The sequence below is a fragment of the Heteronotia binoei genome, chromosome 10 (assembly GCF_032191835.1).
Source record: "Heteronotia binoei isolate CCM8104 ecotype False Entrance Well chromosome 10, APGP_CSIRO_Hbin_v1, whole genome shotgun sequence".
Lineage (NCBI taxonomy): Eukaryota > Metazoa > Chordata > Lepidosauria > Squamata > Gekkonidae > Heteronotia > Heteronotia binoei.
In genome coordinates, this window is record NC_083232.1 from 66,879,538 (window position 1) to 66,897,936 (window position 18,399).

General features: G+C 41.5%; 1 protein-coding gene across 6 annotated transcripts in view; it reads left to right on the forward strand.

Moving 5' to 3' along the window:
* RBMS3 (RNA binding motif single stranded interacting protein 3) overlaps positions 1-18,399 on the forward strand; it is a 1,175,542-nt gene that overhangs the window by 761,069 nt on the left and 396,074 nt on the right. For all 6 annotated transcript variants that reach the window (XM_060248818.1, XM_060248816.1, XM_060248822.1 and 3 more), the window contains one exon: positions 8,825-8,916. In XM_060248818.1, coding sequence (XP_060104801.1) covers positions 8,825-8,916 — 92 coding nt within the window. The remainder of the gene's footprint in view (positions 1-8,824; positions 8,917-18,399) is intronic.

Sequence of the window (18,399 nt, forward strand, 5' to 3'; positions counted from 1 at the left end):
CTGCTAGAGACCAAAAATTATTTTGAGCATCCGTTACTTATTGAGAAACCTGGTATCCTCCAGGTTGAATTTAATGTATTTTAGCATAGTCTATGTGAGAATGCCTTTGAAAACTGCCCAGTTAGGTTGGTTCAGCAGGACAACAAGCATGCAATAGTGGTACTGAAAAATCCACCCTGGCTACTAGCTTGTTCCAGGTACAACTCAAAATTCTGCTTTTGCTCTTTAATGGTCCTAGCAAGATTTGCTCTTTAACGGTCCTAACCCAGATAATGGCTTTTTCTATTTGAACTTATTTGGTCATCAGACTCTGTTTCAGATTTTGTCATAGTCAGGTTAGCACAAGCAGGGCTTTTTTTTAATTATTTTGGAGCAGGAACGCCTTTGCATATTAGGCTACACTCCCCTGATATAGCCAGTCCTCCAAGAGCTTACAATAGGCTCTGTAGGAAGAGTCCTATAAGCTCTTGGAGGATTGGCTACATCAGGGGCGTAGCTTAATATGCAAAGGAGTTCCTGCTGCAAAAAAAAAAAAGCCTTGAGCACAAGTATATCTGGTAGCCTGTTGTAGTAGGGTTGCCAGCCCTGGGTTCGGAAATATCTGGAGATTTTGGGGGTGGAGCCTGGGGAGGAGGGCAGGATTTGAGGAAGGTAGGGACCTCAGTAGGGTATAGTGCCATATAGTCCACCCTCCAACACTGTCATTTTCTCCAGGGAAACTTATCTTAGTCATCAGCAAATCAGTTGGTGATAGTGGGAGATCCCCAGATGTCACCTGGAGGTTGGCAACCTTAAACCATCAGCTAGTATCCTGTGTGCTGGAGTTCCTGTTAGAGAACCTTCTTAGTAGGTTAGGAAAACCTCCATTCTCAGTTTTATTTATAGACACAGTCCTTCAGCTTGAATCGGAATGGACTTTGCACAAAGGGGTTGTTTAATTTTCTTTTCACACTGTCAGTAGCAAATAGCACCTAAATAGTTTCTACAGTTTCTTGCCCTGAAAGCTTGCCTGGCAGTTGTAACAGTAATAGGGAAGCCATGTGGGATTCTTGTCTGCCAGGCCCTTAACTGGCATCTGGAATACTGAAACATCAGTACTGGCCTCCCTGGGAAGTGTAGTTACCAGGGAGCCTGATCATAATGCTTGAGTGCTCTGGAGAATTATGTTCATCAAGATTCCTGGTGCCTGCGATGCTTCCAGTACAGCAGCATTCAAGACAGCTGTATGGAAATAAGGCTTCACAGAAAGACTGGACCATAGGTATTCTTCTGAGAAAGGACAAGAGAAGTTGCAGTAGCTGGATATCATAGTGCTAGGAGGAATTCATTGTGAGTTGTGCTTGAATTTGTTGGAGTTTGGACTCTATTCATAATAAACTGGATGAATAACTCTTTAAGTTTGCTGGTACATGCCTCCAGTGCTGAATGTTGGTGTGATTGCTCATTTAGAGGAGGTTATTGAAGACTGTATTATTCTACTGAGCATTTGGGAAATGAAATTTTTATTCCAGACTTAAATAAATTATAGAGAAACCTGCTGTTGTTTGGAATGATTGCCCTTCCTTTTTTGAAATTTTAATTGATTTGAATGATATTTTATATATTGTTGTTTTTAGTTGTTTAGCATCAGGATAGAAACCAAATAATAAGTTCCCTTAGTAATAAAAACCATTTGGGGCTGCTTTCCATGTTGCTTGTACAAAATGTTTATTAACTTTTGTCAAGTTCTTTTAAAAAGTAGTCTTGGATGTAGAATGCCTTTATTTTGAGCAGGAAATAGGATAAGATTCTAGAGACTGTTTGGTTATGGTTGCTTTCCAAAGCAGTCTTGTTAATCTTTTCCAGGGCTTTTTTTCCAGGGGGAAGGTGACAGAACAGAGTTGTGGAACCTCTTTGTAGAAACAAAATATTCACAAAATGTTTAAAAGTTCATGAGGGGCACCCAAGTGTTTCTTCTTCATTTCCTTCTTGAGAGTTCTGGCACCTTTTTCTCCAGAAGAAAAGCCCTGATATTTTCAGTGTTACGTTATTACTTTTCATAAGGAACGTCTGAAAGTATGTGCATATCTTTAAAAAAGAATATGGAGAGGACCACAGGAAAAGTGCATATCTTTCCCACTGCCCTTTCTCCCGTAAACTTTTTATTTTGCTTTTTACGTATTTATTTACATCTTTACATATTTCTGAGTGCCTGACTTGAGATTAGCTCAACAGCAGGAAAAGCTGGGGTGGGGTATAATAGTTTTGTGTATTCTTACAGATTTGGTTAGTCTACATTCTCCCATGAATTATTCTATAATGAAGTGAATAGTACTACTTCAGAACAAGCCAACTGGGGATTGTGGCCTTCGTAATCTAAACTTCACAGCTTCTTTGCAGAACATTTTTGAGGACACTGCTGTGTATAACAAGTTCATTTCCTTGTAACATGCTGTGAGAAGACAAAAGTAGAGGAAAATGGTGGAGAAAATAAAATGGTTAATTAAAACATAAAAACAAAATGCTAATTGAATTCAACTGTGTTATTTGCATGGTGGAGTTTGTAGGGTAAGCAGTCACAGTGATTGTTCCACTAGCATTACTAGGCACATAATATATGAATATTCTATCTAAAATGAGCAAACAAAATAATAATTTACTGGCATTTAATGTTATATAGAATGTTGGGGAATGGAAGTTCTGCATCTGAGCTATTGATGGTTCATCTACCATGCAACGCTGGCTATCACAAGTGCCTCTAGTTTTCAGGAGCTCTTAACCTCTATTCATTTACTACTACTACCTATTAAATTTTTGGTACTTATATAGCACTCATTTAATGTGCATCATACTCTATTGCCTTTGTATGTGTATGTGTTTGCACTTAGTCTGTGAGACAGATCACTGTTATTGCAATTTTGCAGAAGAGGAATGGAAACCAAGTGATTTGGCCAAGGTGACAGAATAAGTCTTGATCAAAGGGTTGAAATCAGGTTTCCCAGATGCGGGCCACAGTTTTTCTTCTTGTGATATTTTTAATTCAGGGGCATCCATATGTGTACAGGCTGCATGATTTTTTAAATTAACAACAATGGTGAAGTAATGCTCCCCCCCCCTCCTTTTTTGTTTTGTTTTGGTTATTTGCTGTTCAGTTGCAGCCGACTTACGGTGACCTCAAGGGGTTTTCAAAGCCAGAGACGTTCAGAGGTGGTTTAACATTGCCTGCCCCTGCATGGTAGTCTGGCATCCAAATATGGACCAGGGTTGACCCTGTTTAACTTCTGAGATCTGACAAGATCAGGCTAGCTTGGACTATCCAGGTCAGAGCCTAGCTATTCTAAAATATGGATTCTTTAGTAATAATACAAAAGCAGACGAAATACTAGCTTATTCATACAAAAAGACATAGTGGTAGACCTAGTTCTAATCACTGATCAGTTTTCAAGTCAGTGAGGATGGGGGATAAATTTGTTATTCAGATAAGCAGTTAAACTATTCTCAACGATTGTGAGTTGTTTTGAGTCTGGGCATATATCAATTATGACTTCAGGTTTACATCACTGATGGTGGCTCTCAACATCAGTTTCAGAAGTTTCATGAAAGAGAACATACTTTAACAGAGCTAGGTAGGCCCCAGCATTGCTCAGAGTTTGGTCACATATGCAAAAATGTCAAGGTAGTTCTGGGATTCATATTAGTGCTGTCAGACCTCTTGCTATGGTGGGAAACCACCCACCAACAGCTTTCATTGCCTACTGCCACTATGACTCATGGTGGGAGAAAAATGTTTTTTCAGATAGATTTTTTCTGCGTCTTGGTGTCGGGTAGCTGTAGGAATTGCTGTAAACTCTATCTCTCTTCTAGGTTTTCATGCTCATCTCTAAAATTCCAGGGATACTGTGTCTTCTTGGTGGGCATGGCTAAATCAGTTAAATCAGTTTATCTTGAAACTGAGCCACATGGATAGGGCAGGTGTTTGTCCGCATTTCTTCATAGTTCCTCAGTTTCATTTACCCATCCCCCCAGCTTCAGTAGAAGATGTCTTGCGTTGTTTTCCTATCGCATCCAGCAGACTTACTAGCATATAGTTAGCTGGGTCAATATATTCCTCCTTCCTATAAACTGGCAGAACAATAGAAGAGTCCATAAGGGGAGGGCAGGATACAAATATATATATATATATATATATATCTCAGATATCAGATATTGGTGGCATTCTGGTGAATCCTCTTACTGTTATAGAAGTCAGCACCATAGTAATTTCTCCTAACCCTAAAACTAATATTACCACTGCAAGCATTTAAGTCCCTTAACAATATTAGTTGTGCTTTGGGATATTTGACCTCACGTTCAAAGATGTAATTTTCCAAATCATGCTAACTGTGCTTGTGATAAAAGGGCAAAGAGTAAGGAGGAATATATACATTTACAGTCAATATCACCTGTTCTTTAAAAGGCAACAGATAGGCCATTGTTATGGATCTTAAAGGTGGAATCAATGCTACAACACACTTCAGTGAAATCCAGGGCTTTTGGGGGGACAGGAACACACAGGAATGCAGTTCCGGCTGGCTTGGCATCAGAGGGTGTGGCCTAATATGCAAATGAGTTACTGCAAGGCTTTTTCTACAAAAAAAGCCCTGTGGGAAACAATGGTGAAATCAGGATTTTGTGGCCTAATATGCAAATGAGTTCCTGCTGGGCTTTTTCTACAAAAAAAAGCCCTAATGAAGTCAAAAGCAACATGCCAGCTCCCCATTGGGGCATTCTTTAGTAGAGGGGGGTAGCATTGAGCATGTTAGGAAGGTTCTTCCATCCACATGTGTAATGCAGTGCATTTTCTGTTACAAGAAGGCTTGATTTGTTCATGTACTTTTATGAATTATTTTTGGTTTTATAACTATATGAAAATATTTTAGAAAACTTTTTGGTGTGTTACTCTAATGGTCTGTCAAAATGAAAGTCTGTGTTGGAGAGGGTAGATGAGAGAGAGAACAAAGAGAAGAAAGTAAATGGGAGAAAAACTCTAGGGATGCAGTCAGACTATAGACTTGGCATCTAATTGCACCAGTTTAAGTTGTAGCAAAAGAGTCCCATGGTGCAAAGTGGTAAGCTGCAGTACTGCAGTCCAAGCTTTGCTCATGACCAGTGTTCCCTCTAAGCTGAGTTAGTGTGAGCTCACACATTTTTGTCTTAGCTCACAAAAAATGGCCCCAGAGCAAAGTAATTTATGCAGTAACTCACAACTTTAATGCCTGTAGCTCACAAAGTAGAATTTCTGCTCACAAGACTCCACAGCTTAGAGGGAACATTGCTCATGACCTGAGTTTGATCCCAGCAGAAGCTAGGTTGACTCAGCCTTCCATCCTTCTGAGGTTGGTAAAATGAGTTCCCAGCTTACTGGGGGTAAAGTATAGATGACTAGGGAAGGCAATGGCAAACCACTCCATAAAAAGTCTGCCAAGAAAAAGTCATGATGTGATGTCACCCCATGGGTTGGTAACAACTCAGTGCTTGCACAGGGAACTACCTTTACCTTTTAAAGTTGTAGCAAGAAGGTTTAATCAGACAGCACATCCTGAGGTGGCGTCACTGTGTGCTCACTTTGCATTCAGTCATCCAGATTAATGCTGCTGTCTGGTTGGTTGTTTAAAAATGTTATGGGTGTGTATGTGCTTATGTTCTTACGCACACATATTTCAATCTGTCTTCAGTTCCCAACTAACTTTCCAACTGGCTTCATTTCACAGCATCAAAGTTCAGACATTCATGAACATGGGGTTAAAGCGCTGTTATCTGTAGACTGGACTTTCACGGTGCCTAATAACTCTGCTTTGTGACTGCGGAATGGGAGGCAGATGTTGCTGTTTGATTTCGCACTTTAATTCTGCAAGGGAACAGCAATGACATTGGGTCAAACTGCCCATCTGAACACAGCCTAGGACTCCACACTAACTAGGGATGCTACTGAATTTCAGAGGCCTACTGTTCTGACGTAAAAGTCATTGTTTCCTTTTAGGGTTGCCAAGTCCAATTTAAGAAATATCTGGGGACTTTGGGGGTGGAGCCAGGAGACTTTGGGGGTGGAGCCAGGAGACATTAGGGGTGGAGCCAAGATCAAGGCTGTGACAAACATAATTGAACTCCAAAGGGAGTTTTGGCCCTCGCATTTAAAGGGACGGCACACTTTTTCAATTCCTCCCTTCCATAGGAAATAATGAAGGATAGCGGCACCTTCTTTTGAGGCTCATAGAATTGGACCCGCTGGTCCAATCTTTTTGAAACTTGGGGGTTATTTTGGGGAGAGGCACTAGATGCTATACTAAAAATTTTGTGCCTCTACCTCAAAAAACAGCCCCCCCTGAGCCCCAGATACCCGTGGTTCAATTCTCTATGATTTGCCTTGTAGTTAGCAACATTTTGCAAACTTCCCTTCCCCCCCTTTCCATATTCATCACCTTACATTTTAAATATGGTTTTTCTTTTTATGAATTTGGTGTTATCATGGTAACTTTGCACCCACAGACAAAACCTTCTTTTGGACTCCCCAAGGAAGGTCACTAAGAAAATCCAGGCGTTCTTAATATGTAGAAGAGTCTTTCAAGAGGCAGAAAAGATTGTTTAGTTTCCAGGGGAGGGAGGGAAGGGAAGGGAGTGGGCGAAGGGGAGCGGGGCCAATCACCTGCCTGGCTGGGCTTGGCAACATTCAAGGGCAGGCCGTCGGAGACCTTTGGGGTGGAGTCTTGGGGAGGGGGCGTCAGGATCCAGCCAGCCAGCTGTGCTGCCAGCAAGGAAGAGGTAGGGTCTTCTCAGAAGGAGAGGGGGGCTGCCCAGGGAAGGGGTTGGGAGCGCGCTAGGACAGGGGCTGCTGCGCTTCTCCCGAGCTCTGGCGCCTTTGCCTTCCCCCCACCCCGACAGCTCCCTCCCTCCCGTCCCCTGCCCTCTTTGCCATTTGGGTTCGCCCTCCAGAGTGCCCCCCTCCGGCTGGTCTTGAGGAGAAGTGGGAGTCGCCCTCTCCCGTGGCTGGCTGCGCTCCACTCCGAAGAGTCTCAAAGCAGCTCACAATCGCCTTTCCCTTCCTCCCCCACAACAGAGACCCTTACACTTAAGAGATCCGCACACTTAACTACTACACCAAACTGGCAGGGACTCCTTGGGAGGAGAGAAAGGGACTGCCTCTTTGGCGGCGCGCTGGGCAGGGGCGCTCCTGCTGGGCCGTGCGTGTTTGTGTGCTGCCCTTCTCTGGTCCAGAGCTCCTGCACGTTGGCTTCCCCCGCCCCCACCGTGAAGGCTCCCTCCCTCCCATCCCCTTCCCTCCTTGCCTTTTGGGGCCTTCTTGATCGAGAGGCCAGCGGGCTCCTGAGCGCCCCTCCGGCTGGCCTGGGGGGAAGGAAAGGGGGGGTTGCCCTTTGTGGCCGGTGGGGCCTTGGAGCGCAGCAGGGCATGGAGGGGGGGAGGAGCTAGCCAGCAGGTGCCCGGGCCGTGCTCGCTCGAGGCACAGCCTGTGCCTGGCGGTAGGATCTCCTCGGGAGGAGCGAGAGGGGCTCCCTCCCGCACCATTTCCTGAGGAATGGCTTGGGGTAGGGTTGCGGTTTCCCCCTTCTCCCCCCGCTTCCATTTTTGGGGGGAGCGGGAGAAGAGGGTGGAAATCCGGGGGTCCCCCGCCAGGGCGGGAGGGTTGGGACCCCTATTTCCTTTTAATGTGTTTTCTGTAACTCAATCACGGGTCTTAATTTTTGTGCCATTTTCTGTTTTCTGACACCCAGGTTTTTCCATTAAATGTAAGCAATTTTAATATTATTTATATATCAATAACAAATATCATGTAAGTGACAAAAATGGCTTTAAAGTGTATGAAAAAAACCAAGTGAAATAAAAAACAATGAAACAGGTAAAAAGAAAATGCTTAGAATACAAGCAAAAAGAAATGTAATTGGCCATGGTCTTACCTCCTTAGTGCCAGAAGAAACTGTTCTTGGTCTCTCCTGAATTCTCAGATGTTTTCTGCTCTCTCAAACTTCGCTTTGTCTGTCTTTTATAATATTAACCCCTGTCCAGGATATGTGCATTTAGTTTAGTTTCTTAGAATGTGATTTATTAGTCTGAAACAAACTGTTTTTGGGTTGTGGAGATACACATATGATTTCCTCCCCCCTCCCTTTTTGGTTCATACAGAAGGCTTACAGATAATAAAAAATGCAGAACAGTAAAGGCAGCAGCATATTTGTGGCTGGCTTTCTGTATTAATGCATATTGACCTAGTAAATGGAGATGTCTGCTGCAGAGCTGTTAAGCTATCAGCATTCTAGTGCTAATATTATTATAGCTTTCAGGCACCTTACGTTGGTGTCAGCTATATGGATTGCAGCAAGGATTACGAGGAAGGCAAGAGTGGAGCTGTGACCTTTCTCAAAGAGAGACCTTTACTTAAATTCCAAAAATATTCACACGATGAATATTAAGGGAATTAGGTTTCCAAAATGTGCTTCAATGCAATGGAACTTGGTGGCCTAATTCTATTAGAATCTTTGGAAATCAGTACTGTGGCCACCAAAGGGGAAAATCTTTGTTGATCTGAGGGGAATGAAAATGTAATAGTAGAAAATGTTTCGTACAAAGTCTCACAGTTAATATTCACTCATGGGTTAATTTGATAAACATAAACCATAATACCCTTTGAATCTGGCTTTATTGAACCAGATACTGAAGCACAGTATTATATCTTGGAGGTAGTAGAGTGGAAAGGAAAGCAACTGAGGGCAGTAGGAAGAAATAATTTGCCAAGAATCTGATGAAGTAACAGGGTCTTTAAAAATATGAATGAAATCTTGTTTTCTCTTTTAAGGTTATGGTTTTGTAGATTTTGACAGTCCAGCAGCAGCACAGAAAGCGGTAGCATCTCTAAAAGCAAATGGAGTTCAGGCCCAGATGGCAAAGGTAAGATAAAGGAGTTATCTTTGATTCTACATTCTTTACCCTTTCTCGTTATACTTTTGCTATCTGTTGTGAGAATTCCAAGGGGTGGTTTCACTGTCATTATATCCTTGGGATTTTGTTTTAAGACTTGAACAGATGTGCTGTTGGTTCTACTGTTTCATGTGTTGGCTTTTGCTGTGATTATGACCATGGTGTCCTCAGCTAATGCTGAGAAGGACACATTCCCTGTATTCTGTAATTATCACTTCCTTTTTTGCATTTCCTTTAAAGGAACTTAATACAAACTGTTCACTATACACAATTTCTAAACTGCTGCATGGGTTAATTTAAGATTTGCATGTTATGGTACAGAGAGAAAGGAGATTTCCTTCTGAATAGCAGGAATGTACTTGTTAAAGCATTTAATATTGCAGAAGGGATATGAGGGTAGAGAAAAGGAGAAAAGAGAGCTGCCTGTTTTATAGAGACTGGCTTGTTGGGATATTGCAGACTGTGGTGCTACACAGGCCCACGTTGTTGGGTCTTATTTTGATTTGCACCATTCTGCTGCTTGGTGGATTATCTGAGAGTATTCTTGAGTATGAGTGGATAGTTTCTATAGACAGTGATGTTGGCTGATGTAGAAAAGCATATGTACTTGGTTGCCCTTGAGCACCAGCTTTTGATTGCAGCATGGGACGTGTGATGGATGGCAGAAATCCCTATAAGTGTTAGATATCACTAAAGCTGGGTATGTTTTACAGGTTTATTTGTCTTGGACTTGTTTGTTGTACTACAGAAAATGTGATGAAATGAAATTAGCACAAAGAGAATTCTGGTCTCAGTTATTTCCACCTATAGAGATCTCACGCTGATATGCAAAGAGTCCATGCTTATCAAATTTGTTTAAATAATCCAGTTCCAGAGGGATCTCAGCATGTGGCTGTGTCTGGCTATAAATGTGATTGTGTAACAGGAAAGCCCTCTCCCCCACTTTTCCTTAAATCAATGAAATATAGTACTTTGGTGATATTCTGTGTCATTTGTTTCATTGTATGCTCAATTAATTTCCTGCCTCTGTCCAGTAATATGCTATATGCAACACTAAAATAAGGTTTTGATCACATGCTTTTCTTTTCTGCCTTTTATTGCCTTCTTTGGTTGAATCATATATGTATCCATGTACACAACTGAAGAATTGGAAGCCTTATATTTGGAAATCTATTGAATATGGACATGTAAACTCACCCTTAGTGTAATGATCTCCGATAGACCGATAATTTTGTCTCAAGAATGTCTATAGAATTGGTGTTTACCCTGAGTCATCATATCATAATACACAGTTCCTGCGATATCCTATCATTCATTGGGCCATGTGATAGGATGTGAGTACTCAGCAGCATCGATCCTTCGTTGTCTGTGTGGCACATGCTGATGGGATGAGGGTTGATGCCTGCTGGCAAGGATAAACAAAGCCAGCAAAAATCACTGGCCAGGTTTGGAGCCCAGCATATCCTGGCCTTGAAACAGCTTCTTCATCAGAATCATAGAATGGCTATAGATGCTTCTGACACATGGTGGTTTTTAATATGTATTAATTTTTTAATATGCCTTCTGCATTAAGAAGGTATGAATCATTTTTACTTATGGAAATATGAAGAAAGGATAGAAACATCCTATTACTGAATATGCAGGACCGTTCATAAATCAGCTCTGAACTCTGGAGTTCATAATATTTATAAATGGTCAACATAGTCTAGATCAGGGTTTCCCACCCCCCACCCCCAATGGCCCGGTTATTTTTACACTTCTCCTTCGTGGCCCACTAAAATTTGGGAGAGGAGTCAGGAGACTTTGGGGGTGGAGCTGGGAGACAGGAAATGATGTACAAACATGCTTAAAACTCTTGAAATATTTTGTTTAGGAAATATATATATATATATATATATATATATATATATATAGAGAGAGAGAGAGAGAGAGAGAGAGAGAGAGAGAGAGAGAGAGAGAGAGAGAGAGAATGTGTGTGTGTGTAAGGAAAATTCATGTTTTCCCAGGCTGCCATTTCATGTTTTCCCAGGCTGAGAGCATTTTATATTTTTAGTTTTCTGCTGTGTGATCCTTGTGTTTTTTCTTGATGTTTTATTTTTAAAATTGCATTGCAAAATCCCTCTATTCTACCTTTCCTAAACAAAATAAAGCAAATAGATAGGGTAATAGAAAGACTAGCTGACAGAAAGAAAGAGTGAATGAATTAAAGGGGGGAGACAGCTAGAAACAAATAGACAGAGAAAAAAGAAAAGAGAAAGGAAATAGGAAGGGAGGGAAGGAGTGAAAGAAAGGAGAGATAAAAGGAAGAAAGAAAGAGAAAGGAAAGGAAAAGAAAAACAGAAAGAAATGGGATGGGAGCAACTCACCTTTAAAACTGCTGACTCTCACTGCACAGCTGACTCTCGCCGTGCCAGCATGGCTGGGTCCCCTGACTTCCGCCAGCCGGGGGGACATCAATGGGAGGCCCCATGGCCCAGCATTGAGGCCTGCGTTGCCCGCTGCCGGTTAGCAACTCTGCCATTGGAAAACGCCGGTCTAGATCATAGGCAGACAAAGGGTCGTAGCTAATTTTTCTGCCATTTTTAAGTGGGTTTCAAAGAAATGAGTGGAAATGTCAATAATCTTGCTTCCATAGTTTATGGTCCTATTAATCATCAGCATCAGAAATTATATGTTGAATAAGAGTGTTTACTTCTAAATTTGAAGCTTTTGCCTACTTCTTTAAATATTTGAACCTAAGGAAGAATTTTCTTCAGAATTTATTCATTTTAAAAAAATTACTTAAACAGGATTGAAGAAAAAAAATCTTAGGTAGGATAAATCTGTATTCCTAGTAGGATGGTGTACCACTGGCCCTATGCTACCTACAGCCCCAAGTAGACAATTTATTTGATGAGATAAACTAATTTGCAACTTAGAGCTGAGCAGTACAGGTATCTTGAGGTCTCAGAGTAGCCGGGTTTTTTTGTAGCAACATTCAGGGCTTTTTTTTGTAGCAGGAACTCCTTTGCATATTAGGCCACAAACCCCTGATGTCGCCAATTCTCTAAGAGCTTACAGGGCTCTTAGTACAAGGCCTACTATAAAATTGGCTACATCCAGGCCTCATTTTGGGCAGGAGGTTACAGGAGTGGAGCTCTGGAATCTCTAAATTTTATTGTACTTTTTCTTAACACCCCCCCCCTCCCAAATACTTGCTTCTGGGCTCCATTGTTCAATCTCCCTGTGAGAATTTTGCTGAACTTTAAGATTTCACAAACTTTCTAGTATTTTCCCCCACAAAAAAATGGGAAAATAACCAAAACATAGAAAGCAGACAGATGGAAATCTTCCTCATGCCACTGTGGCCACATAGGAAAAAGTAATTTAACAAGTATGATGGGAGTAAGGTTTTATTATGACAATCATAATTTAAGAAGCATTTTAAGATAGATGCTGAGCTGTGTGGCTGAGCTGAGCTTCCGGTAATGTGTGGCATATGCAAATGTGTTATGCAAATGTGTTGTGCTATTGAACTCCGGCACCTCTTTTTCTATGAAATTACCCATGGCCACATCAGGGGTGTGTGGTCTAATATTCAAAGGAGTTCCTGCTACAAAATAAAGCCCTGGCAACATCTGTGTGCCTTGTCTAATACAGTATTATATAATGAGGTAGATAATGGCATCCATTGAAAATGAAAGACTCTCTGGTAAGCATCAAAGCTACAAGATTACCACCACAGAGATTCACATGTCCTTTCTGGGATTCCTCTATAGGCTGGGGAAAGAGTTGCAGATCAGTGGCAGGTTAAATGCTTCTGGATAGGTGTCACTCAGGGTTAAGAGTTGTTAAATAGATTGTCCTTATCTTGAAACAGTTTCCAGTAGGGTACTTTTCTGTTTCGTAGACATCTTTTCACTATAAATGTTTGAAACTTCTTCTGAGGTTGCTTATGGAAATGAGCCACAAGGGTGAATTAGATGAGTGATTATGCCAACCAAGAGAAGAATTTCAATGCAGAGAGTATGAAATATTGATACAATTTAGAATTCCTGTAGTTTCTTCACCTGAGAATCCCACATTACATATTTCCAATATTAATTAAGTCTCCAAAGGTCACTGTGAAGTAGGCTTCAGCAAGTGTTATCTACATTTTTTTTAAAAAAGGTTGAAGTTAAGAATGAGAGAGGATTAAAGTTGGGGTTGTACCTGAATAAAGGTGAAGAGATACTGAACAGCAGGGTTTCTGACTGAAGGCAAAAGGAGAAGTAGTCCTCTTTGGCAATTTTATATTTGATTCTTAATAGCTCTTTGCTCCTCTCATCTACATTCCTCTCTGTAGACAAGCCACCACTATGATGTTTTCAGCATTTAGAAACAGAGTTACTATCTGTGAATTGGGAAATTCTTGGAGATTTAGGGGTGGAACCTGAGGAGGGCAGAGTTTGGGGTGTGGAAGGGAGCTTAGCAGAAGTGTGATGGCACTGAATCTACCTTTTGATTCTGCCACATTCTCTAGAGGGTCTGATCTCTATAATCAGGAGATTAGCTATAACTCCATGAGAACTTCAGCCATTACATTGGGTTGCTAGAAACCCACCAGGACAGGGGATCTGCTCCCACAATCCATGCCTCCCACCAATAAGCTGGCAGATAGGGGGAGTTACTGGCAGTGGAGGAGGTCTAACCCTGCATTTCAGCCACATCATGGCAGCAAAAAGAGCCTTAGGCTGGTGTTGCTGACATTGTAGTGATGCCACTATTGATGCACACAGTATTGATGTGATTGCATCACCACAAATGTGATGATGTTCTGGTATTTGAGCAAAAATTATATGGTAAAAACAGTTTTTACCATAGAGTTTTTGCCCAAATACTAGAGCATCACTTCTGATGCATGCTGGAAGTGTTGTCACCTACAATATGGCTGAAATGCTGGAGGAGGCCTCCAGAGTTGCCAGTAAGGCCCTGCCGCTGTCAGTTGCTAAGGGGTATCTGGCAAACCTGGCATGACCTGTAGGTTGGTAACCCAGTTTGGAGCATGTTAGCAAGGACTGGGGTAATTCTTGGCTATGTTCAGTTAATAACATTAGCTTCAGTAGGCAGGGACTCAGATAATACATGTTCTAAGGCAGGGGTGGCCAAACTGTGGCTTGGGAGCCACATGTGGCTCTTTCACACATATCGTGTGGCTCTTGAAACCCCTACCACCCTTTCGGCCAGGTTGGAGAAGGTATTTGTCTCTTTAAATCACTTCACCAAGCCAGCCAGTGGTTTGGGAAATGCATTTAAAGTTGCTTTCTTTCTGCCTCCCCCTCCTCCATCTATTTGCCTTCCTTCCTGCCTGCCTTCCTGCTCTCAGACATCTGAAATTCATGTTTTATGACTCTCAAACATCTGACATTTATTCTATGTGGCTCTTATGTTAAGCCAGTTTGGCCACCCCTGTTCTAAGGTGTGACAAAAAATACTTGTGGCTACTCTCCCAAAGTGCAACAAAGGGAAATTGCTGGGTTAGCCAGGAGTTTGTTAGATGAATCCATAATTGTTTGCAATGAGTCGCAAATAGAGAGCACTTTTTGCTAAACCTACCTCTAACCAATTTCCATACAACATATAGCAAAAACCCCTGTAAACGTGTGTTTCACAAATAAGGATCATAGAACTGTTTTACAAAACAAACAAACAAGCAAAAACCCCTGAGGAATAAACTTGAGAAAAGAAATCATAACTCCAAGATTGTAATGCTTTGTATATACAGTCCTTCGTTACCGACTTTTTAATGGGCAATATTCCAAACTCAGGATTTTTTAAGAATGCTGCTGTGATATTATGATGTATAAAAGCAATGTCTGTTTCACCTAAATAAATTCCTGCATACTGGATCTCCCCTTGTTTGAAGAAGTGTTTTGAATACACTGCTATTGACTGTGTTACCTTTATATAACATCACAGCAGGACAATCAGATTGAGGGCTTCAATGCTGAATTTTCGGAATGGCTGTTTTAATCATATGAATGATGATATTTTTTTCTTTAAAACACTCAGTAGTCTCAGTAAAGTAGTCTCTTTCAGTCTGCACCCAGTTGCATATATCATTTACACCTCAAGGATAAAATAAGACCTCTGTGAAAATTTAAGGAGTTCTGTGAAAATTTGGAAACCAGTATGGAAATTGTTCAGAATACTTCTGTAATGAGGTCAACAAAAGCATTCCAGAGCATTTGATGAAAAACTCAGCATCTGTTAGGAGGGTTGCTTCTTCTCCCGTGGCCAGACATCTTTTCTGCTATTGAATGCATGTGCACAACACAGAGGTGTAACTGACTGTTCATCCCATAGTGCTCAAGCACTATCCTGAGATGAAATGAATTGATAAAAGAGGTCCTGATTAAATTCTAATGAATCTTCATAAGCCAATCAAAAGAAAGGCATACTTGATAAAGACTTAAAACCCACCAGTCCACTTTGCCAAAGGAGTCCTCCTTCTGCTGTTTGCCCCCCCTTTCTTTTCTGTGCCAATGTTTTGCTTCAAATTCTTCTATTCTTCTCCAAAGCAGACCTCCCAGGAGTTATGCAGCTGTTTACCATGAAACTTTAGAATGTTTCTTAAAAGTATGGCTAAATAGGGAAAGTTTCCAACTGTCGTGTGAAGACATCAAGGTCAGAGAACATGAGTGGGTGGAAAGCCTAAAAGGGATCACTTATGGAATATTCCAGTGTTGGTAGGTGATGGTAGACAAGCAAATATCTGACTTAAGTCATCATCTGTAAGACTACAAGCCAATGTCTATCTATCCAAACAGGAAACTATTACATACCTACACACATTCCCACCCCCCAATTGCATCCACACCTAAGACATTTTGTCTTAGATGAATGCTTTAATTGCACTTAGAAACTTCTTATAACACCTCCTCAATAAACATCAATCTTTTTTTTCCATGGCAGGTAGTAGTCAGAAAACCTAATTTCAGTAACTTTATGTTACGAGTACTTTTAACAGAAGAGTCAACGGTAATCTGCTTGTATTGACTTGTTCGCGCTAGTCCTTTGTGGATAAACAGATTTCTAGTCTATTTATTTTGGGCCCAACATGGTTGCAATTAAAGTCCTGAAAGTACTACTCTTCTTCTGATTGTTACCAGAAAAAAAAATTTAAGCAATGTTATATTGTTTTGAAGTTAGCTGGCTTCTAATTCAGTGTACAGTTTTTACAACCATGCTTTCACTCTGTATTAGGGTTGCCAGGTCCCTTGGCTGAGGGGCAGGGGATGGGGGGTGCATTTACGAGGAGGGAAGGGTCATTTCTGGATGACATAGGCACATTGCATTTACTTTTGGTTTCTTGCCTGTTCTATGGGGGGGGGGGGTTTCCTTGGTTTCTGATAGCCCTGAGCCGGGGGGAGGGGCTCCAAACTGGAGGATCTCTCAACTGGGACCAGCAACCCAGTTGCTGGAAGCCGCCCTGAGCCACTCGTGGGAAGGGCGGGATATAAATTCTAAATAAATAAAAAAAAACCCTACTCTGTATATTCCAACTGCTCCCAATGTAAAATATAGTTTAGTGTCACATGAACACCAAGTAATGTTTAGGCTACATGAAACTGAAGACAAAGAAGGGCACAAAGAAGAATGATGTCAGTCTATGGGGATGTCACTACACACACTCTGGGTTCTACAAGCAAGTTTGTAAATATGCACTGTCAAGTCTCAACCAACTTGTGGTTACTCCAGCAAGGGGCTTTCAAGGCAAGTGAGAAGCAGAAATGGTTTGCCATTGCCTTCCTCTCCAGAATCTTACTTGGTGGTTTCCCATCAAAGTACTGATCCTGCTTAGCTTCTGAGATCTGATGAGACTGGGCTATACCATGCCACCTTCTATCTGTCTGCATGTTACAAATACTGTGAATATGCTCCTAATTCTGCTTTGGTAAATAAGGATTGCTTTGTCTGGTGGACATCTGGCCAAGATTGCATCAAATTCCACTCACAAATTAATTATCTTTAATGACTATCAATTCAATTTCCTAGCGCTGAGTGAAAGACAATAATACACTACAGAAATGATCGATGCTTCAGATGAGTAAAGCTGGACAGAACTAGACCTTCCTTCGAGTGCTTAAATAACCTTGTATTGTGGAAATATTTAGACATTGTTTTCAAAGTTATTACATCTGGCAGACAGGAAATCTGAACACAGCAAATACATTGCAGTCAGATGGATTCCAGTTTTTCTTTCATATCCAGGATGTGTTATTCATCCACAACTATGAAGTGCAAAATTTGGTTGTTCTCCAGCTTCAGCAAGTATGCCTTAATTTCCAAGGGCACCTTTGAGCTCACTTTAGATGCCAAAATAGACATTAAGGCATCCATGGATCAGACCTTTGGATGCTGCTGCCATTTTAAACCCTAATGAGGCAATTTAAAAATCCACAAGGGCCCCCACATGGTACAGTGGGATGAAACACATTTTCTCCCATGTTCATTTTCAGGTGATGAAACAGCCACGAGTGGGAGGGTCACAGCTGTTTTAGCATTTGAAAATATGCGGGGGGGGGGGGGGAAGAGTACCTCATCTTGCCACACTGTGGGCTCAGTCAGAATCAGCCCCTCAGGGCCTTTTTAAATCAACTCAATAGGCTTTGAAATGACAGCATCTTCCAGGTGTCAGACATATGTCTAGTTTAGCTCTAAGTGTTGCAAATTGCATTTATGCTATGGAAAGAACAGCGTCGTATTTAATACTTTATTGTTATATCTTGAGCTTATCAGTAATTTTTCAATACTATTTGTTAGTAAATGCTTTGAATTGTAAAGTTGTTTATCTTCACAGCGGCCCCATGGCACAGAGTGGTAAAGCAACAGTACTATGGTCTGAACTCTCTGCTCACGACCTGAGTTCGATTTCGGTGGAAGCTGGATTCAGGTAGCCGGCCCAAGGTTGACTCAGCCTTCTACCCTTCCGAGGTCGGTAAAATGAGTACCCAGCTTGCTGGGGGGAACGTGTAAAAGACTGGGGAAAGCAATGGCAAACCATTCCATAAAAAAGTCTGCTGTGAAAACATTGTGGAAGCAACGTCACCCCAGAGTCGGAAACAACTGGTGCTTGCACAGGGGACCTTTCCTTTTCCTGTCTTATCTTCACAGGGCAAAAAATTCTATCAGACCCAAATATCTTGTAGAATGAGTTGATTATCCTGCTTCCATTCTTCTATTTTTCTATTGGCTCATTTGAACTAGAGTTCAACTCTGCCTTGCTTACTGTTTAACACAGAGATTTTCTAAGATTAATTCCTGAATTTGAGAAGGTACGTTTTGCCACAAATTTAATTTTCTTTGGTTTATTTAACCTTCTCCTTTACCAAATTGCAGCCCCGTGGCACAGAGTGGTAAAGCTGCAGTACTGCGGTCTGAACTCTCTGCTCACAACCTGAGTTTGATTTCGGCGGAAGCTGGATTCAGGTA